The sequence below is a fragment of the Alexandromys fortis genome, unplaced genomic scaffold (assembly GCF_014885135.2).
Source record: "Alexandromys fortis isolate MF-2015 unplaced genomic scaffold, M_Fortis_MF-2015_v1.1 scaffold_31, whole genome shotgun sequence".
Classification (NCBI taxonomy): domain Eukaryota; kingdom Metazoa; phylum Chordata; class Mammalia; order Rodentia; family Cricetidae; genus Alexandromys; species Alexandromys fortis.
Window position 1 is genome coordinate 14,665,024 of NW_026067974.1, and position 20,403 is coordinate 14,685,426.

The 20,403-nt window shown below is 36.3% G+C and overlaps 1 protein-coding gene across 1 annotated transcript in view; it reads left to right on the plus strand.

Annotated features, from left to right (window-relative positions):
* Positions 1-17,431, plus strand: part of Meioc (meiosis specific with coiled-coil domain) — an 18,203-nt gene extending 772 nt beyond the window's left edge. The window contains exons 3-8 of the mRNA XM_050156554.1: positions 4,214-4,371; positions 7,353-7,457; positions 9,595-11,467; positions 12,102-12,236; positions 15,696-15,876; positions 16,549-17,431. Of these exons, the coding sequence (XP_050012511.1) occupies positions 4,214-4,371; positions 7,353-7,457; positions 9,595-11,467; positions 12,102-12,236; positions 15,696-15,876; positions 16,549-16,778 (2,682 nt within the window). The 3' untranslated portion in view covers positions 16,779-17,431. The remainder of the gene's footprint in view (positions 1-4,213; positions 4,372-7,352; positions 7,458-9,594; positions 11,468-12,101; positions 12,237-15,695; positions 15,877-16,548) is intronic.
* The last annotated feature ends 2,972 nt before the right edge of the window (positions 17,432-20,403 follow it).

Sequence of the window (20,403 nt, forward strand, 5' to 3'; positions counted from 1 at the left end):
CCCCCCCCCCCCCCCCCCCCCCCCCCCCCCCCCCCCCCGCCGTCGGTGCTCTAGCTCAAACCCAGGACGTGGTACATCCAAGCTACAACTCCAGCCCTGTATAGATTGAAAAAAGTTGAACAGAATCAGAAAGCTGGGGGAAACTGTTTTTTTTTTCTTTTCATATTTTAAAAATTACATTTATATTACACTATATAGAACCCAAATTTTTAAAATTACATTTTTGGGGGAACGGGGAACGGAAATGTGCCATGGTATACATGTGGAGGTCAGAGGACTTTTCAGAGACTTCTAGCCTTCCATCATGTGGGTCCCGGGCTTTGAACTCAGGTCCTCAGAAATAGCAGCAAATACTACAGCCCCCTCCCCAAAGCCATCTAACTGGTTAAGAGGAAAACATTTTAAATAGAGTTTGCATAATACACAGCTGGCTTTGGAAATAAGAGGATTTTTTTTTTAATTTTGAAAATTTTGTTAAGAATGATAGCTTTTCCAGCATGTATGTCAGCGCACCACCTCCGGAGACCAGAAGAGGGCGTCAGATCACCTGAAATGTATGACGCCATTGGAAGAGCAGCCAGTGCTCTTACTACTAAGTCATCTTTTCAGCCCAAGAAAACATTTTTCTTTCTTTCTTTCCTTTCCTCTCCTTTCCTTTTTTTGTTTTGTTTTAAATAAGAGTCAAGTCCAGGACATGGCACTTGCTATGTACTGTACATCAGAGCTACAAGTTTTGTCCCATATATGTTAAAAAAAGCTCCACATGGAAAAAGGGTTTTGTTTTTAATTTTTTTATTACATCTATATTGTCCTATATAGAGCCCAGATATTTTAAATTAGATTTTTTTTGTGTTTGTGTGACAGAAACATACCATAGCATACACGTGGAGATCAGAGGACATTTTATTTTATGTGTTTTGCCTGCATATATGTCTGTGTGAAACTGTTGGCTCCACTGGAACTTTAGTTATACACAATTGTGAGCTGTGGAATCTATGGACTTGAACCTGGGTTCCTTGGATGAGCAGCCAGTGCTCATAACTGTTGAGCCATCTCTCCAATCCCCTAAGAAAAGATTTTTCATTGGCTCGTTTCCATCGTGTTCTTAATATAACATATCAGTAATGTAAAAAAATTCATGCTTATTTAGTAAGAAGATAATATTTGTTTTATAGTAAGCTTTTATTGTAAGTTTCAAACAATTAAAATGTAAATTTTTTTTTTTTTTTTTCGAGACAGGGTTTGTCTGTGGCTTTGGAGCTCTCCTGAAACTTGCTCTGAACTAGCCTTGAACTCACAGAGATCCACCTGCCTCTGCCTCCCGAGTGCTGGGATTAAAGGCGTGCGCCACCGTCGCCTGGCAAAATGTAAAAATTTTATACTTTTAATTTTCTTTATTGTGTCTTTAATTACCTCACTGAAATGTGTTGTTTTGTTTTTTGTTTGTTTTGGCTTTAAAGACAGGGTTTCTCTTCTCTGTGCACCTTGGGTGCCTTGGAATGGGCTCTGTAGTCCAGACTGGCCTTGAACTCAGACAGAGATCTGTCTCCTAAGTGCTGGGATTAAAGGCATGCGCCACAAGTCCTGGCAAGACAATTTTGTTAATCAGGCATAGAATAAATTCTTTTTTGTTTTGTTGCTGTTTAATGTGCATGAGTGTTTTCATCTGCGTGTGTGTATGTGCACAACGTGCTTGCCTGTGGAGGTCAGATGAGGAGTGCATCCCTGAAATTGGAGTTACAGAAGGATGTGAGCCACCATGTGAATGCTGAGGGTTGAACTGGGTCCTCTCCAAGAGCATCAAGTACTCTTAACTGCTGAGACATCTCTCTTGGCCCCTGCAAGTACTCTTTATTTTGTCTTTTTTTTTCCCCCTCGAAGCTGAGGACTGAACCCAGGGCCTTGCACATGCTAGGCAAATGCTCTTCCACTGAGTTAAATACCTAAACCCAAGTTCTCTTTATTTGAAAATTTTTAAGCAGGTCATCAATATTGATATACTTTCAATTATAACAATACATAGGAATAGTTTAACCTGAATTATAACTTACTATAATATATCCATTTGCAGGTTGAGAAATTAGAGCTCAGTAGCTTGATTTATGCCTTATATAGAACCTGGATCTTTTTTACTCTCTCTTTTTTCTTTTTTTTTAAATCAATTTATTATGTATACTCATGCCAGAAGAGGGCGCCAAATCTCATTATAGATGGTTGTGAGCCACCATGTGGTTGCTGGGAATTGAACTCAGGACTTCTGGAAGAACAGTCAGTGCTCTTACCCCTCTGAGCCATCTCTCCAGCCCTTCTTTTTCTCTTTTAAAATCGTCTCATAACTCAGACTGGCCTTTAACTCACCATGTAGCTGGATATGACAGTGCGCTTTTGATCTTCCTTTCTCCACTTCTCCAGAGGTGAGAGTATAGGTCTGGCCACCATACCCAGGTTAAGTGATGCTGGCTTTAATCCATTTAATTATTTATATGAAGTATATAAGCAGTTAACATTTATCCAAATATTTAAATATTACCAAACTTTCATAAATATTTTAACAGAAAAGAGTCCATATATTTCCCACTATATTATTTTAATTGTTTTTATCAAAAAGTACTTACTTGGGCTGGGGCTATAGCTTAGTTGGTAGAGTGCTTGCCTAGCACACACAGAGCTCTGAGTGTGATACCTAGCACTGCATAAACTGGGTATGGTGGTACAGACCTATGGTCCTCATGCTGGAAAGGTAAGAATGAATGAGCAGACATTGAAGGTCATCTTCAGTTTTGGAGACAGAGTCTGATACTGACCAGGTTTGTCTTGAACTCATCAAATAGTTTAGGCTAACCTTGAACTAATCCTCCTGCCTCCATCTCACAAGTGCTGGAGTGCAAATGAGTGCCATTACACCCAGCTGCTTGTATTTCCTTCTAATTGTAGTAATAGCTTTAAAATTTCCGAGAGACATATTTATCTTTTTATTATTTATTTTACAATATCTCTTGGAAATACAGAGTAGGTTCAAAGTTTAAAAGTTGTGGAAAGGCCCTTGGTTAGGAGTTGGTGGGCTATTTTCTCGACTTAATTTCTTTGTTTTAAAATAGAGAAGCCAGGTGGGGCTGTGCCTGTAATCCCAGTGTTTGGGAATGAGAGACAGGAGGATTGCTGTGAGTTCAAGGCCAGCTTGCGTTATAAAGTGAGTTCCAAACCAGCCTGAGCTACAGAGTAAGACCCTATCTCAACAACAACAAAGAGATAGTATTCATTTCCTAAGTTGACTAACCAAAATAATGTATGTAGAATTTATATGAAAATTAGAGTTTTAAATAGTTGTATGTTTTCCATTGAATAAACTTTGTAAAGCTCTGCATGGTGATGCACTCCTATAATACTAGATCTTGAGAGATGAAGGAAGGAAGATCAAAAATTTTAGGCCATTTTTGGTGAGTTCAAGGCCAGTCTGGACTACATGAGACCCTATCTAGGAAAGTGAATTTTGTGTAATATTTACTTAAAATACTACTACTATCTATGCAAAGTCTTCTGTGTTTATAATATTAGATCTACAGCAATTATAGCTATCAATAGGTTGTTGCAAAGAGAAAGAAACCTAAAGGAATGATGTCTATTTTCTAACTTAAAATACCATTTATATTAAAACTATTATTATATATGATGTGTACATGTGAGTATAAGTGCACACATTCTATGGCACACTTACAGAGGTCAGAGGACAACTTTTGGAGTTCTGTTCTTCCATTGTAGGTTCCAGATATAGAACTCAGGTCAGCAGGTTTTCAAGGACAAGCACTTTTACCCCCTGAACCATCTCACCTGCCGATCCCCTTGTTTCTAATATAAGGAAGCTATTAATGGAGACTTGATATATCTTTAGTTTAACAAAAGCTCTATATCTAATCGATAACTTTTTGTACATAAAAATTTGTTGCAACACAGACATGTTCATTTGTTTACATACTGTCTGTAGTTGCTCAGCATCAGTGCGGTAGCAGAGTTGAGGCGTTTCAGTCAACTGTAATAGCCAGCAAAAGTTTATGTTCCAGCTTTTGGCAGAGTTCCTGAGTAGCTAAGATAATTATGTTCTAGAGTTGAATGTTGTAATGCCGGCATTATTATGTTTTCTTATTATTTTCCTAATACTCTCTAATAAATGAAATTTTGATCTCTCTGATGTACAAAAATTTCTTTAAAATTTTAGAATGAAGACAATGTAGACCTAAGACAGACCTGCACTCCACTCTCTTCATCAACAGAGTACGCAAGCTCTATAGACTCCTCACTCTTCTATGCGCCGTGGTCTACTTACGGAGATGATATTAAACAACCTTCTAGTTCTCAGATCAGTGTAAAGAACAGGTAAATAGGAATAGTTTCCTCAGGCTAAATGGTTGGGTCTTTTTTAAAAGTATGATTGCACAACGATCAAAGTATATTGGATTTCTCTCTCTTCTATTTTAATATAGTGGGAATATAATTTTATCTTCATCAAAGTTTTAAGAAAGGTTAAACTAGGCAGTTATTTGTGTATAACTTTTAGTTAATGTTTTTAGACAGTGGTTCATTACTTATTTGTGGTCCTTCTGCCTTTACCTCTTGAGTGCTGGGATTGTGGTAATACATAGTCTCAAATTTCTTTAAAAAGACTTTTAGATTATTTTCTGTGTATAGGTGTTTTGTTTGCATGTATGTCTGTGTGCCATGTGTGTACCTGTTGCACACACAGACGGGGGTGTTGAATCCTTTGAACTGAAATTATGGTTGCTTGTGAGTCACTGAACCATTTCTCAGGCCCCAAAGCACAGGTTAAGTTCTTCTTTCTAAAGATAATATTTTTAATATTTAAGAAATGTGTATGTGCACCCATGTATGGTATGTGTGCATGCACACACACACACATAGAAGTCAGAGGACAGCTTGAGAGAGTTGGTTCTCTTCTTCTACCATGCGGGCCCCAGGGATGGAGCTCAGGTCATTAGGCTTTGTGGTAAGCACTTTTTCTCACTGAGCCATCTTGCCAATCCTAAATGTAATTAAACTTAAAATGTTTAGGGTTAGGGAACTGGAGAGATGGCTCAGTTGTTGCACTGGCTGCTCTTCCAGTGGTTCTGAGTTCAATTCCCAGCAACCATATGGCAGCTTAAACCATCTGTAATGGGGGCTGATGCTCTCTTCTGGAATGCATGCATGCATGCAGATAAAGCACTTATAGTCATAAAATCCTTACATAAATACAAATTTTTAAATGTTTAGATCTAATTTTTATCCAATTTTAAGTTTTCACTAATTTTCCTTATACAACAAGTATTGTTTTATGCAATATGAAACTTTTAAAGTATTTTCTATACTGCAAACAATAAGAGCTTACTACATGCCAAATTTTTCATTTATTGGGGGAAAATAGAACTAATACAGTAAATATTATTCTTGTCTTTTTAATCTTGCAAATAATTAAGATAACAACAATAATATCATACCAGGGACTTTCAAGTGAAGATTAAAAAAGAGAGTGAGGCCATTCTTTAATCCTTGAACTCTGGGTTCATGGACAGTCTGGTATTCATATATATATTTATTTATATATATATATATGATTATATATATGTATGTGTGTGTATATACACATATAAGTGTGTGTGTGTATGTATGGGCTAGAGAGATGTATCAGTCATTAAAGACTAGGCTCGCAACCAAAAATATAAAAATATATAGAAACATATATACGTAACATTACAGAAAGCTGTTAGAAGGATCAGCTTAGGAGTGATGTTTTACATTTAATTACATATGAGAGAGCTATTGATGGAGGTTTATGGATCTTCAGTTTAAGGAGGAAGCAGATATTTGTTGAATCCTACTAATTAAAAATTAAAACTATAGGTAATGAAATATTAGACTATATAATACACAATTCTTCAAAAATAATTGAAGTTAATAGATAATAGATACCATTAAAAATTTGGGCCAGGTGTTGTGGCAACAGTCCTTAAATCCCAGCACTTGGGAGGCAGAGATAGGCAGATTTCTGTGAGTTCAAGGCTAGCCTGGTCTACATAGTGAGCTCCAGAAAAGCCAGAGCCACAGTGATGTACACGTCAAAAAAAAAAAAAAAGAGAGAGAGAGAGAGAGAGGAAGAAAAAATTCAAACTTCTCAGAAATTTGTGTTAAGAAAAGTGAAACAAGTACAGGCTCCAAAGCCACAGAGAAACCCTGTCTTGAAAAACCAAAAATAAATAAATAAAAAATAAAATAAAAAAGAAAAGTGAAACATTATCTTGACCAATCTGTCTTTTCTTCCACAATGATAAATATTAATGGTTTGGCAAATATTAAATAAAAAATTTTCTAGATCTTATATACAAAGAAAATTTCATATTGAATCTTTATAAATTAACATTGTATATATAAATTAGTACTGTATAGTGGAAAAAAGTATTGGACTTGATGGCACCAGTGTTTGTTCAGTTTGTAAGTCACATACTCTTGTAATATAATTTTAATACTTCAAATGATTATCCATTCAACAGATAACTAGATGATTACTAACGTTTACCTTTCTCAATAAAATATTTTAGTGTTAGCCAAATATATTTTTAATTCTAAAATATCCCACCTATCTGAGGTGGTAGAAAGAAAAATATATTATCTCTTGTTGGTTCAGGCAGGTTACCTAAGCTGGCCTCAAGCAACAGTTTTTGTTGTTTTCTTTCTGAGACCCTGTCTCTACATAATCCTGGCTGTCCTGGAATTACTATGTAGTCCAGACTGGGCTTGAAGTCATAGATATCTGCCTGCCTCCACCCCCTGAGTGCTGGCATTGAAGCAGTGTGCCACTAGCTCATCTTTATTTAGTTTTCAAATAACAAAAAAACTGAACAGGTTTAGAATGATGTATAGTTGAACTAGACATGCTTTCACGTGTGGTACTAAGCATTTTTTTTAACACCCTAAGTCAGAAATTTGTGTCTTGGTCACTTTAAATTAATAGCATATGTTATAGAGAAATGAAAAATAAACATGTAAACTAGACATAGGATTTGAAATGGAGAAATATTTATGTATACTAGATAATATACTTAACTTAGAAAATGTTCTTGTCTTTTCCTTGTTTGAAATGATGTATAGAGTCATTCTAAATATCTTAGAGGAAAGATGATAAGAGGGGATGGGAATGTATGTAGCTCAGGATTAGAATATTTGTCTAGCATGAATGAGGTCCTGGTTTTTATCTTTAGCACCATGAAAGAAAAATGAATAAAAAAGAAAAAGAATGGAATATATATGGAAGGAGAAATTGATTTTAATAAATAAGATAGTTTATATATGATATTCATTTTTAGGATTCAGACCGAAAGAAATGACTATGGCAGTGAAACAGACTTATATGGACTTGTGTCTAACATTTTGGAAGAACAGGATAAGTCACAGCCATATTTTGCTGAAGGGTTAGTATATAAGCTTTATAGTGTATAATGGACCTTTTCATTGACATATGCTAGGTTACCTTCTTGTTTAACATTTATTTTTATTTAACAGTGGATCATAGAATAGTAGGTATTTTAAAGTGTTTGTTCCTAGGAACCTTGATTTTGCTGAAGAACTTTCCATACAACTGAAATTCAGTCTAATACTTTATTTGCTTAAGAGCGTTGATTTGAAAAAACTACTCTTGCATAATTCATAGTTATTTCCCTTGAGTTCATGAGCTAAAGTTTGGCTTCAGAACATAAGTTCCAAGAAGCTTTAAACTTAGACCTTGAAGGATAAAACTCAGTGCAGAAATACATACAGATTTGATTCATGCAGTAGAGGTTTTAGAATGTTTTAATTGTTTTAAATGGGTGTGGAATCCATAGTACCCAAGTGCCCTATTAATAAATAAGAAAATATGTCATACACGTGTAACCAGTTGAAATACTTAGGTTCAAAAATATTTTAAGCAAAACATCTTTTTTTCATTAAAAATTTAAAAACACACTTTTGAATTATATAATAATCTCTTCAAAGGAAATACTTACCATCTGCTTAGTTTAAACAATTCATGTAAGACCCTAAAGTCCACCTCAGACCTTGGTTAATGACTTTTGGAAAAGTGTGGTGAAGATATTAAAATTAAAATGCATGTACTCATGCACTGCTTAATGATGGTGACAGGTTCCAAGAAATGCATCATTAAACTATTTCACTGGAACAACCCTTACCCAAAGCTAAATGGTATAGACCAACCATTCAGTATAGCTTCTTGATATAGCCAAAAGACACAGCAACTGTGAAGTGGTCTGAGTGGGTGCACATGCCTGTAATTGCAGTTCAGAGTAGGAGGCCATCCTGGGCTACATAGAGAGTTTAAGTATTTGAAGTTGACTTTGGCTGTATAACAAGACACTGTCTACAAATATACAAACAAAAGTCAAAGAGAGACGAGAGACAGTGTAACCATAAAACACATAGGGCTGCTGCTTGTGTAATGACCATTTTTACAGCTGGAAAGATGCCACCGTGGTTAAGAGTACTTGCTGTTCTTCCAGCGAATCTAAGTTCATTCTTCAGCACCCATGTGAGATGGTTCATAACCTTTGTATCTCCAGCTTTAGAGGATTTAATGCCTTTGGCCTCTGAGGAAACAACACATATGGACATACCCACATGCAGATACATATACATAAACATAATTAAAAATAACAAAAACAAATCTGAAAATTTTAACTATACTGTAGTATAGTTAACTATACTATATAACTATACTGTAGTTTATGTAAATGCATAAACTAGTAACATAGTCATCATCACCTAATACTATATATTACACATAGCTGTGTCCTATACTAGTAACATAGTCATTATCATCACCTAATAGTATATATTACACATAGCTGTGTCCTATACTATTAAACAACTGGCAGTGCAGTAAGCTTTTTACACCAGCATCACAGACATAAGTAATGACTTGTACTATGCCACTATGTTCTGTTACTACTTCACATTTATTTGACACACACAACTTTTTTTTTTAGAGATTTATTTATTATGCATACAGTGTCTGTGTTTATTCCTGCAAGCCAGAAGATGGCACGAGATCTCATTATAGATGGTTGTGAGCCACCATGTGGTTACTGGGAAGAACTGCCAGTGCTCTTAATTTCTAAGCCATCTCTCCAGCCCCTGGCACACAACTCTTAGAGCAGATAGCACATTCCATATGATTGACTTGTTTAGAAGCAGTGATGGTTTATAAGAAAAGGTTGGGGGGTGCTGGAGAGATGGCTCAGTGGTTAAGAGCACTGGCTGCTCTTCCAGAGGTCTTGAGTTCAATTCCCAGCAACCACATGGTGGCTTACAACCATCTGTATGAGATCTGTTACCCTATTCTGACTTGCAGGCATCCATGTAGACAGAACACGGTATACATAATAAATAAGTCTTTAAAAAAGAAAAAAAAAGAAAAGGTTGGGAAAGATTGGTGGTGTCGGGTAAGAGAAATGATTTTTGTTTTGTTTTGTTTTTTGAATCTTCCCTAATGTTTCCAGAGGAAATAAAATCTCTAAGACTTAAATTGTAATTAAATGTGTTTACTTGTTCTAGGACCTGCTCCTCCAATTTAAAGTCAGTTTGGCCAATGAACACAAGCAGATTTGTAGATCACCATGACCTCTTAACAGAAACCAAAAGGCCAATAGATACAACTATCTCTCAGCAAGCTTTTTATAGTGGTGAATCTGTGTCAGCAGTGGAAAAGCAATACTTGCATAATAATAATCTCACACCACAACAAAAAATAGATGAACTTTATCATGGATATACTGGTTTAGACCTTGAAGAACAATGGTTGTACCTCTCAAGAAGTGATCATTCTAATTGTTACAATATTCAGACAAATGATACAGTTAAGGCAACTTTCCAAGAATATCCATTTATCAAAAACTGTTTTACACCACAAACAGGTCTGTCTGATATCATGAAAGAATCAGGAATTGATACTTACTCTTATGGAAGAGAGAAAATATGTACTAAAGGTCTTGAAACACCATTACAACATAAAAGGGCAGAGATATTTCTTTCCCAATTCAATAGATATAATGAAAATGCTGATTATTGTAGATACCCAGAATATGCTCATCCTAATAAGGCAAAGCTTAACAAATGTTCAAATTTTAGTGTTCAAGATGGTAAAAAATTAGCCAATGGTACACCTGAAACACCAACTGTGGAAGCAGATGCCTATACAAAGTTATTTCAAGTTAAACCAGCAAATCAGAAAAAAATGGAGGAGACAATACCTGACCAACAGAATTTTGCATTTCCGAAAACAACACCACATCTGACAGAAAAACAGTTTGCAAAGGAAGCAGCATTCACTGCTGATTTTGGCTTAAAATCAGAATATGGACTAAAGCCTCACACAGCTTGTCCAGCTAATAATGATTTTGCTAATGTCACTGAGAAACAACAGTTTGCTAAGCCTGATCCTCTAAACTCAGAATATTTTAAATCAGTGAATTTATTCTCGAATTCAGCAACATCTTCAGGAGGTATCAGCTTAAACAGACCAACTTGGATGAATGTTCAAACAAAAAATAACCTTCCTATTCCTTATCGAAATCAAGGTAACTTGATGAAATTAAATAGTCATTTAAGTGCAGCTTCAAAAGGTTCTAGCCATTCTTCAGATTTCCCCCAACTATCATCTACAAATTTAACCTCAAATAGCAATTTATTTCAGAAGTATTGCCAAGAAAACCCTTCAGCATTTTCTAGTTTTGATTTTAGTTACAATGGTGCAGAAAGAATTCAATCTGTGAATCACATGGAAGGACTAACAAAAACTGGAGAAGACAATCTCTTTGAATCGGTTACAGAGAAAAAAATAAAGCAGCCGAATGGATTTTGTGATAGCTATTCAGCTTCACAGTACGGGATAATAGAAAATGTAAACAAACATAATTTTCAAGCCAAGCCCCAAAGTGGACATTATGATCCTGAAGACATCCCAAAGCATTTTGATGGGTTACCACAAAATGCATATCAAGATCTGTTAGAGTCACAGGGTCATTTTAATAGCCACAGACAAGGAAGTGGAGACAGCAATATAAATAGCCGTGTGAATCGCACACAGGCCTCATGCTTTTCTAATAATTATATGATAGGAGATTTACGACATAATCAGGGGTTTCAACAACTTGGTTCAAATGGGTTTCCCCTAAGATCTACCCACCCATTTGGCCACTCAGTTGTTCCACTGTTGGATTCCTATGATTTGTTTTCTTATGATGACTTAAGCCATTTATATCCTTATTTTAATGATATGATGTATGGTGATAATTCCTTTTCTGGTTTTGTGCCAACGTTTGGATTTCAAAGACCAATTAAAACCCGCAGTGGACCAGCTAGTGAACTTCATATTCGTCTAGAAGAATGCTATGAACAATGGAGAGCATTGGAAAAAGAGAGGAAAAAGGTAACAGAACTATTCATGTAGAAGTAACAGGGCGTTCCATCTGCTTGTCTTTGTTTACCCCAGTGTGGTCTAAGAGTATTTATTTCTAAGCTGAATTCTGTGATATATTTAAATTTTATCATTGATGTAAGGACTTAGCTAGGTCATTTAAAGATTGAAAGATCAGGGTTTTGAAACAATCGTTATCTGAACTCTTAAAATTTTCTATGAAGTAGATTTTCTTTTTTAAAGTATTACATTGTTGGAGAATATTAAAATATATACAAGTATGAGAAAAAATTATGGTATTGTGGTTTATATTTGGGTTTATCTTTTTTTGTTGTTTTATTTTTTTGAGACAGGGTTTCTCTGTATAGTCCTGGCTATCCTGGAACTCGCTCTGTAGACCAGGCTGGCCTCAAACATAGAGATCCTCCCTGCTTCTTCCTGTTAGGTGCTGGGTGGGATTAAAGGTGTGTGCCACCACTTCCCAGCTCAGTTTTTCATTTTCTAAGTTAGCATATGAATGTTGTTTATAATAGTTGTGTTTTGATACCAAAACAATTTTATTTAAAGGGAAAATTGTTCTGTTTCTTAGAGCTGTGAAAGATATTATCCACTTTTTAAAATCTAATATCTAAAAATTATTTTACAGACTGAATTAGCCCTTGCCAAGAATTATCCAGGAAAAAAAGTATCCAGTACTAATAATACTCCAATTCCAAGATTGACTTCCAACCCATCTAGAGTTGATCGCTTAATTGTGGATGAACTTCGAGAACAAGCCAGAGTAAGCTGTCAAAACGTCCAATAATGGTCTTTTTTAAATTACTTGATAAAAATTTAAAGGAATTTAGCAAGTTAGAGTTGTCAAGGATTTTATTATCATGTTTACAGCCAGGTGTGATGGCATACATATGAAATCTCTGCATTTGGTAGGTGGAAGCAGGAGGACAAAGAGTTTAAGGCCAGCCTCAGTTATATTAATGAGTCTAAGAACAACCTGGGCTCAAGACAAACAAAAAACACAGTAAAATCACTTACATATAGCTGAAAAAAATTCTTGTGTGTGTGTATGTGTGTGTGTGTGTGTGTGTATATATTGAGGTCACAGGTCAACACTGGGTGTCTTTCTCAATTGCTTTCCACCTCAGTTTTTTGAGTCACTGAACCTGGAGCTCACTGATTTATCTAGGCTAGTTCTGTGGTGATATTTTATTTGTGCTATAACAAAGCTTTCCTGAGGATCAGAGTGTGGAGCAAAGCCACTAGTTAGCCATAGAGACCAGGCACTTGGGAGGAAGAGGTAAATGGATCTCTGTTGAGTTCAAGATCACCCTGGGCTATACTAGATTGATCCAGTCTCAAAGAGAAACAGAGCCAGATGGTGAGGTCTCATACCTTTAATGCCAGTACTTAGGAGTCACAGGTCTTTAATCCCAACACTAGGGAGGTGGAGCCAGGAAGGGATTTGGCTGGCCAGAGAGAGGAATATAAGGCAGGAGGAGACAGGAGCTCAAGGCATTCAGTCTGAGAACTTGTAGAGACAGAATACACCATTCAGTCTGAGGATTTCGTAGAGGTAAGAGCTAGTGGCTGGCTGCTTTGCTTCTCTGATCTTTCAGCTTTCACCCCCTTAATATCTGACTTGAGATTTTTATTATTAATACCAGTTAGGATTCAAGTTACATTAGTTTACTAGCAAAACTTAGGTACTCTCTTGTCTCCACTTCCTCAGCACAGTGGTACAGACCACTGTGTTTGGCTTTAAAAATAAAATTTAAAAAATAAAAATAAAAAGCAGGAGTCCTGGGGTTCTGAACTCAGGTTCTCATGCCTGCTCAGCTAGCACTTCACTGACTGAGCCACCTCCCCAACACAACTCAAATACACTCATCTTTGGTTCTATAACTATGATGAATATTAGGGAAAGGCAAGAATAGTTCTATTTAGTCTTTTAATTTGTAATAATTTAATAAGTAATTTGAGTGGGCTAGAGATAGCTGTCCATCAGTGTCAAACACTTATCCCTAACATGTGAAGTCTTGAGTTTCATCCTCAGCAACATAATATTTTAGTAATTTAAACTACTTCAGCTGGGCGGTGGTAGTGCAAGCCTTTAATCCCAGCACTAGGGAGGCAGAGGACAGGCAGATCTCTACAAGAGCTAGTTCCAGGACAGCTAGGACTGTTGGATAGACAAACCCTGTCTTGAAAAATTAAAAAAATAAAAAAACTTTTTAAAAAGAATCCCACTTCAAACCCATCTTGGCAAATAATCCCTAACGGAAAGAATAGTTTTAAAATCCAACACTTTAAAGTGCTTTAAAAGCATGAAAGATGGCTCAGTGTGTAAAGGTGCTTAATGCCAAGGCTGATGACCTAAATTTGATCTCTAGAACCCACATGGTGGGTGGAAGAAGAGAACCAACTCCTGTAGGTTATCACCTGAATTTTAACATAATGGGGTCATGCATATGTATATCCACATACATACACAGAAAAATGTGTAGGAGCTGGAAAGGTGACTCAGTGGTTAAGAGCATATGTTGCTCTTGCAGAAGACTCAAGTTCAGTTCACAGCACCCTCATCAGGCAGCACATCCATCAGTTCCAGCAACAGGGAATCCAGTCCCCTTTTCTGACCTCCCAGGGCACCTGCATTCACATGCACATCACCCCATGTACATGCATACACACACACAGATCTTTAAAAAATGTTTAAAAAATTAAAATTATGACATTTCCATAATACATTTTACTGTACATTGCTCATTACCTGCCCCATTACCTTCTTTGTCCACCTTTCCCTTTAAGTAATTTCTTAAATCCAGATTCCACATGATTAAAACAAATGTGTCTTTCTTATCTCCATTACCCTCTTGTCCCTTCCCTATTTAGAAACATAAATTTTAGTTCACTGGAGTTTTTGCATACTTTTTTCCTTTTATCTATTTACCCCTCAAGGATCTAACTGGTGTATAATAGAAGGAAAATATTTAAGACTGGGAACAGACTTGTTAATTAGTTCCCAATGATAATTATTCTACTTATTTGATATTCACATGTTGATTAATCAAAAAGTTCTTTAATTTACATTGTTTAAATTTTGAAACATGCTAGGCATATTAAACATACTCCCCATACTAATTTAATATACCCAGTGACATTTTAGTTTTGCACATGCATGAGAGTGTGGTTTACATGCATATATATGTATGTATGTATGTATGTATTTTACATCTGTGGGCCCACATGTAGGGGTTAATATGTATGTGTGTGCAAGGACCCGTAGAGGCCAGAGGTTGGTATTGAATATCTTCCTTATTCGCTCTCCACCATATATATTGAAGCAGGGTCTCTCACTTGAACCCACAGCTCACCAGTTTGGCTAATCTAGCTAGCCAGTTTGACCAGGGGATCTTGTCTCTGTCTGTGGAGTGCTGGTATTATAGGCAGGCTGCCAAGATTTACATATGAGTGCAGGGGATCTGAACTCTGGATTTTGAACTTGTACAGCAAACACTTTAACAATCCATCTCACTGGTGTCATCTTTATATTTTGTGGGGTGTTTTGTTGTTGTTGTATGGTCTGTGTCTCCCCTGCTCCAGACAGGGTTTCTCCGCCCTGGTTGTCCTTGAACTTGCTTTGTAAACTAGGCTGGCCTTGAATTTACAGAGACCTGCCAGCCTGTCACCCACGTGCTGGGATTAAGGTGCACGTCATCACGCCCAGCTGTAGTTGTCCCTTTAACTCAAATTCTCCTTTAGGTGGTTCTTACTAACAGCTCTATTTATAGACTTGCCAAAAACAATATCAGATCTTATCTTTGCACAGTCAGTGACAGGACTGTGTCTTTTGTTTGTTTGTTTGTTTGTTTGTTTTTTCGAGACAGGGTTTCTCTGTGGATTTGGAGCCTGTCCCGGAACTAGCTCTTGTAGACCAGGCTGGTCTTGAACTCAGAGATCCGCCTGCCTCTGCCTCCCAAGTGCTGGGAATAAAGGCGTGCGCCACCACCGCCCAGCTCTGACATGACTGTGTTTAATATTTATTTTTCATTATTGTTTGTTCTCAGTAATCAACTCCAACTTTTAAAACTAACATACACAAGCTAATTTCTTTCCCCTAGCATAGTGTTAGGACAGAGTAAGCATCCGTTTATTTACTGAACGATTATTGTTGCTTTCATTTCTACTATCTTTCATTAAAGACTTGTTTGCCTTATCAAGGTTTAAATGTTTCCTTCAGGTTGTGACTTTACTAGGCAAAATGGAACGTCTTCGAAGCTCTCCCCTTCATGCTAATATCTCTACTGCACTGGATAGACACTTGGAGTCAATTCACATTGTACAGTCACGAAGAAAGGATGAAATTGTTAATGCTTCAAATCGACAAAGACAAGGAGTGCCTAGGTGCCAAGATGACAGAGGTACAAATGACTTGGGGTTTCTTTTAATTTTATTTATTTTTATTTTATGTATGACTGCTCTGGAAGGGCAACCAATGTTCTTAACTGCTGAGCCATCTTTCTAGCTACAGAGGTACAAATGTTAATGCACTCTTTTGATAAAGCAGTGTAATAATTTGAATATTAATAAAGTCATACTTGAAATTAAAAGATTGGATGCCTGCATGCCAGAAGAGGGCACCAGATCTCTTATAGATGGTTGTGAACCATCATGTGGTTGCTGGGAATTGAACTTAGGACCTCTGGAGGATCAGTCAGTGCTGTTAACCTCTGAGCCATCTCCCCAGCCCAAAAGATTGGATTTCTAAAATTAATATTCATTTAAAGAACAAATTAGCAAAATGATCACATTTATTCCCAAAGTACTTTGTTTTCTTTTGTTAATTTTATACACTTAATTATACCTGTCTTACACTAGTCTCTTTTACCAAAGCATAGTTATTGCTATACAGATAAAAGAAAGTAATAATACTTATAAGTATTTTAAAAAACAAAGTACTTCATTAGTACTTAGCCATCACTATTTTTGTAAAAAAAAAAAAGTTTGGTCATTTAGTAGCAACAGCACAGAGTGACTTAAGATGTAAGGGGTATTAAAGTGAATAATAAAAAATAACCTTATTTATTTTACAGATGTTTTTGCTCTCGCTACAGCAATTAAAGAGATGTGTGTAGCTACCCGGAAAGCACGCACTACCCTGTGGTGTGCACTGCAGATGACCTTGCCAAAAACAGCAAGTACCTCGGGCCAAGCTGACATGGAAAAGGCCTTCCAAGATCTAGTAAACTGTGAAGATAAAGTCCATGAAAGCATAAATAGTAGCAATCCAATGAACCAGAGAGGTGAAACAAATAAACATTAAGGAAATGCCAGCAGAAGGAAGAGTTAAAAAGCTGATAAGTAAATGTATCAAGATGTGCTAAAATTTTTAATGAACTTGTCAAACTTTCAGTACATTAATTTTCTTTCAGATTTAAAGTTAATACTTCAATGAAGTCTAACTTCTATTTAAAAAAATCTGCTTGGAATGAATCAGATACAGTTTAAAGTGAACTCAAAGGTAAAGTTGATTACTCCAGGAGTTCTGAGTAGTCAAAGATAGCAAGTTTATTTAATTAACTATCCACTTACAGCCAAAAATTGCTTAAATCCATTCTTCAGTGCAGGTAAATGCAAATGTGAAATTCTTCTAGGAGATAAGTTTCATTTAGTTCTGCCTTAGTAAGTATAATTCCAAATAATGAATCTAAGTGACTGTAACCCAATTATGGCTACAGTTTAGTAACCAAGACAAGTTTTGATTGTGATTTAAAGTATTTTCCTTATGAAACTGGATAATACCTAGGAAACAAGGAAAACAAGGATAAACCCAATATTCATGTAAAATTTAATATTTAAAATACTACCAAATTTATAAATTTGAAATCTTAGTGCCTAAGTATATGGAGGGAAATGCATCTGATTCTCCTAGATTAGTGATAAAAGTGCCAGTGTGAAAACCATGCAAGTTACTGAATATAAAACCTGTTCAAATCATTAGTGTATATTCTTTAAATTTTAATTATACTATCAATTATTAAATATTTCCAATTTCAAAGTATTTAATTGAATCAAAATAAAACATTCCTTTATCTGGATCTTTTAGACTCGATGCCTAGTAACTAAAATAATGACTCTTGTTTTAATACCCTTAGTTTGCTGTCTTTGATGAGGGTATCACGAAGTTCTAAAATGTACTTTTTAGGTTAATCTTTAACTAGTTTAGTTTTGCCAATTAGTTAGTGTATATTTTGTGTAGTTATGTTCATTTGTTTGCTTCTGTATTTTTTAAAAAGAACACTTGAAAGCTTGGCTTTTTCTGTTTATCATCACTTAATATCTTTGTATTAGAACCCGAATAATTTATTCATTAATATGAAATGTTGATATTATGTGACTCAGAAAGAAGATCTTGGGTTTTAAAGTTTCTAGCATGAGTTAAACTATAATATAATGTACTGATGAAATTTAATTGAAATATCCTTGACTAGAAACACTGATGTTTTTAATGTTAGTGTTTTTTCTTAGCTTTAGAAATCCTGGTATATATATAAAAAGAAAGAGTGTAATCACACCAAATAAATTTTCTTTAGATGATGTTCGGAAGAAACTGATTGAGAATGCAGGAGTAACTGTAGGGAGAAACATTTTGATCACTGATATGCTTAGAACTACCAAATGAATTACACTGAGGGTAGTGAAATAAACTAGACCACTCCACCACAGTCACTGCATAGAAAGTGGTTAAGGTTGACATAACACATGTTGAATGTTATGAAAACAAATATTGTACTGAATTTAGTCTCTCAGGAAAAAATAAATTACTTTGTTGAAAATATTTGGTTTCATTTTTACATTTGTGTTAATTTCTAATGTATTATTTGTCTGAAAAATCACATGAATTTCATTTAGCTGATTAAGAGCCATTCTGATTGGCTGGGCGGTGGTGACGCACGCCTTTAATCCCAGCACTCGGGAGGCAGAGGAAGGCGGATCTCTGTGAGTTCGAGGCCAGCCTGGTCTACAAGAGCTAGTTCCAGGACAGGCACCAAAACTACAGAGAAACTGTCTCAAAAAAAAAAAAAAAACCATTCTGGTTTAAATTTTATTCTTGGCCAGGCAATGGTGGTGCACGCCTTTAATCCCAGCACTCGGGAGGCAGAGGCAGGCGGATCTCTGTGAGTTCGAGACCAGCCTGGTCTACAGAGCTAGTTCCAGGACAGGCTCCAAAGCCACAGAGAAACCCTGTCTCGAAAAACCAAAAAAAAAAAAAAATATATTCTTAATACATAAGAATATTGGTAGGAGGGCTGGAGAGATGGCTCAGTGGTTAAGAGCATTGCCTGCTCCTCCAAAGGTCCTGAGTTCAATTCCCAGCAACCACATGGTGGCTCACAACCATCTATAATGAGATCTGGTGCCCTCTTCTAGCATACAAACATACATGGAAAGAATGTTGTATACATAATAAATAAATAAATCTTTAAAAAAAAAAAAGAATATTGGTAGGTGATTGTGATTCAGATAAGATTCCACCTGACCTCTTTCAAAGATGAAACTTACTTTGCCTTGCTGAATTTAAAAAAAAAAAAAAAAAAAAAAAAAACTCTGAAATACCGGTCTGTTAAGGAAAACCAAACATTGGGCTGGGGATGAAGTTCAAATGGATGGATGCTTACAGAGTGCGCAGGAGACCGATCCTGGGTTGCTCCTGGGCACTATATAAAACGTGTGGTGCATGCCTGTAATCCAGCATTAGTGGGGTGAGGACAGGAGGACCAGACAGTCAACGCTATCATCAGTGACAAAAATTTTAAGGCTAGATTTAGCACTTGCGAGAGTTGGGAGGTCAAGGTAGGAGAATTAGAAGTTAAAGACCAGCCTCAGCTAAATAACAAAAGCCAGCTGGGGCTGTCCTGTCACAAGACTTCTGAAGTTTTGCTTTAGTGGCATTTTCTATAGTATAGATCAGTCGTCCAAAAAGTATTTAAATCACAATTTTTGTTTGTTTCTTTTTCGAGACAGGATATGGTATCTCTGTAGCTTTGGATCCTGTCCTGGAACTTGTTCTGTAGACCAGGCTGGCGTTGACCTCATAGCCTGCCTCCACCTCCCTCAGAGGAGCAGTGATTAAAGGCATGCACCACCATTGCCTGGCTAAGTTACATTTCTTTTTTTTTTTAAATATTTATTTATTATGTATACAATATTTTGTCAGTGTATATGCCTGCAGGCCAGAAGAGGTCACCAGACCCCATTACAGATGGTCATGAGCCACCATGTGGTTGCTGGGAATTGAACTCAGGACCTTTGGAAGAGCAGGCAATGCTCTTAACCCCTGAGCCATCTCTCCAGCCCTAAATTACATTTCTTAACAATAGCAAATTTAGTGTTATGAAATAGCAATGAAAATACTTTATGGTCGAGTGTCAGTCAGCACAACATGAGGAACTGCATTAGAGGGTTGCAGCATTACAAAGGTGAGAACCACTGGTAAAGATGACTCTTTCCCTCTGGTTTCCTAGCTGTCCTGGAACCTGCTGTTCCTGCCTCCCCAGAGCTTGTATTACAGGCATGTTCCACTACACCCTGCTTAGATGGTTCTTACATATTTCTAAATTGCAGCTTAAAAAGTATTTAAAATTATCACACAAAATCTGCAGTGAAACTGGTAAAGGTGATATTGATATTCTCTAATTCAAAGAAATTAAGTTTTTCTTTTTAAATTTGTGTGTACATGCACACACATATGACAACAGTGGATGTAAGATCAGAGGACAACTTTGTGTCTGGATGTGGGTCCTGGAGATTGAACTCATATCAGAATTGGTAACACACATCTTTATCCACTCAACTGACCTAGCCCATGTTTTTATTTTGCTTTGTTTTTCTTTAACAGATTTACTTATGTGTATGTCTGTGTGTTAGTAAGCACATATAAACACATA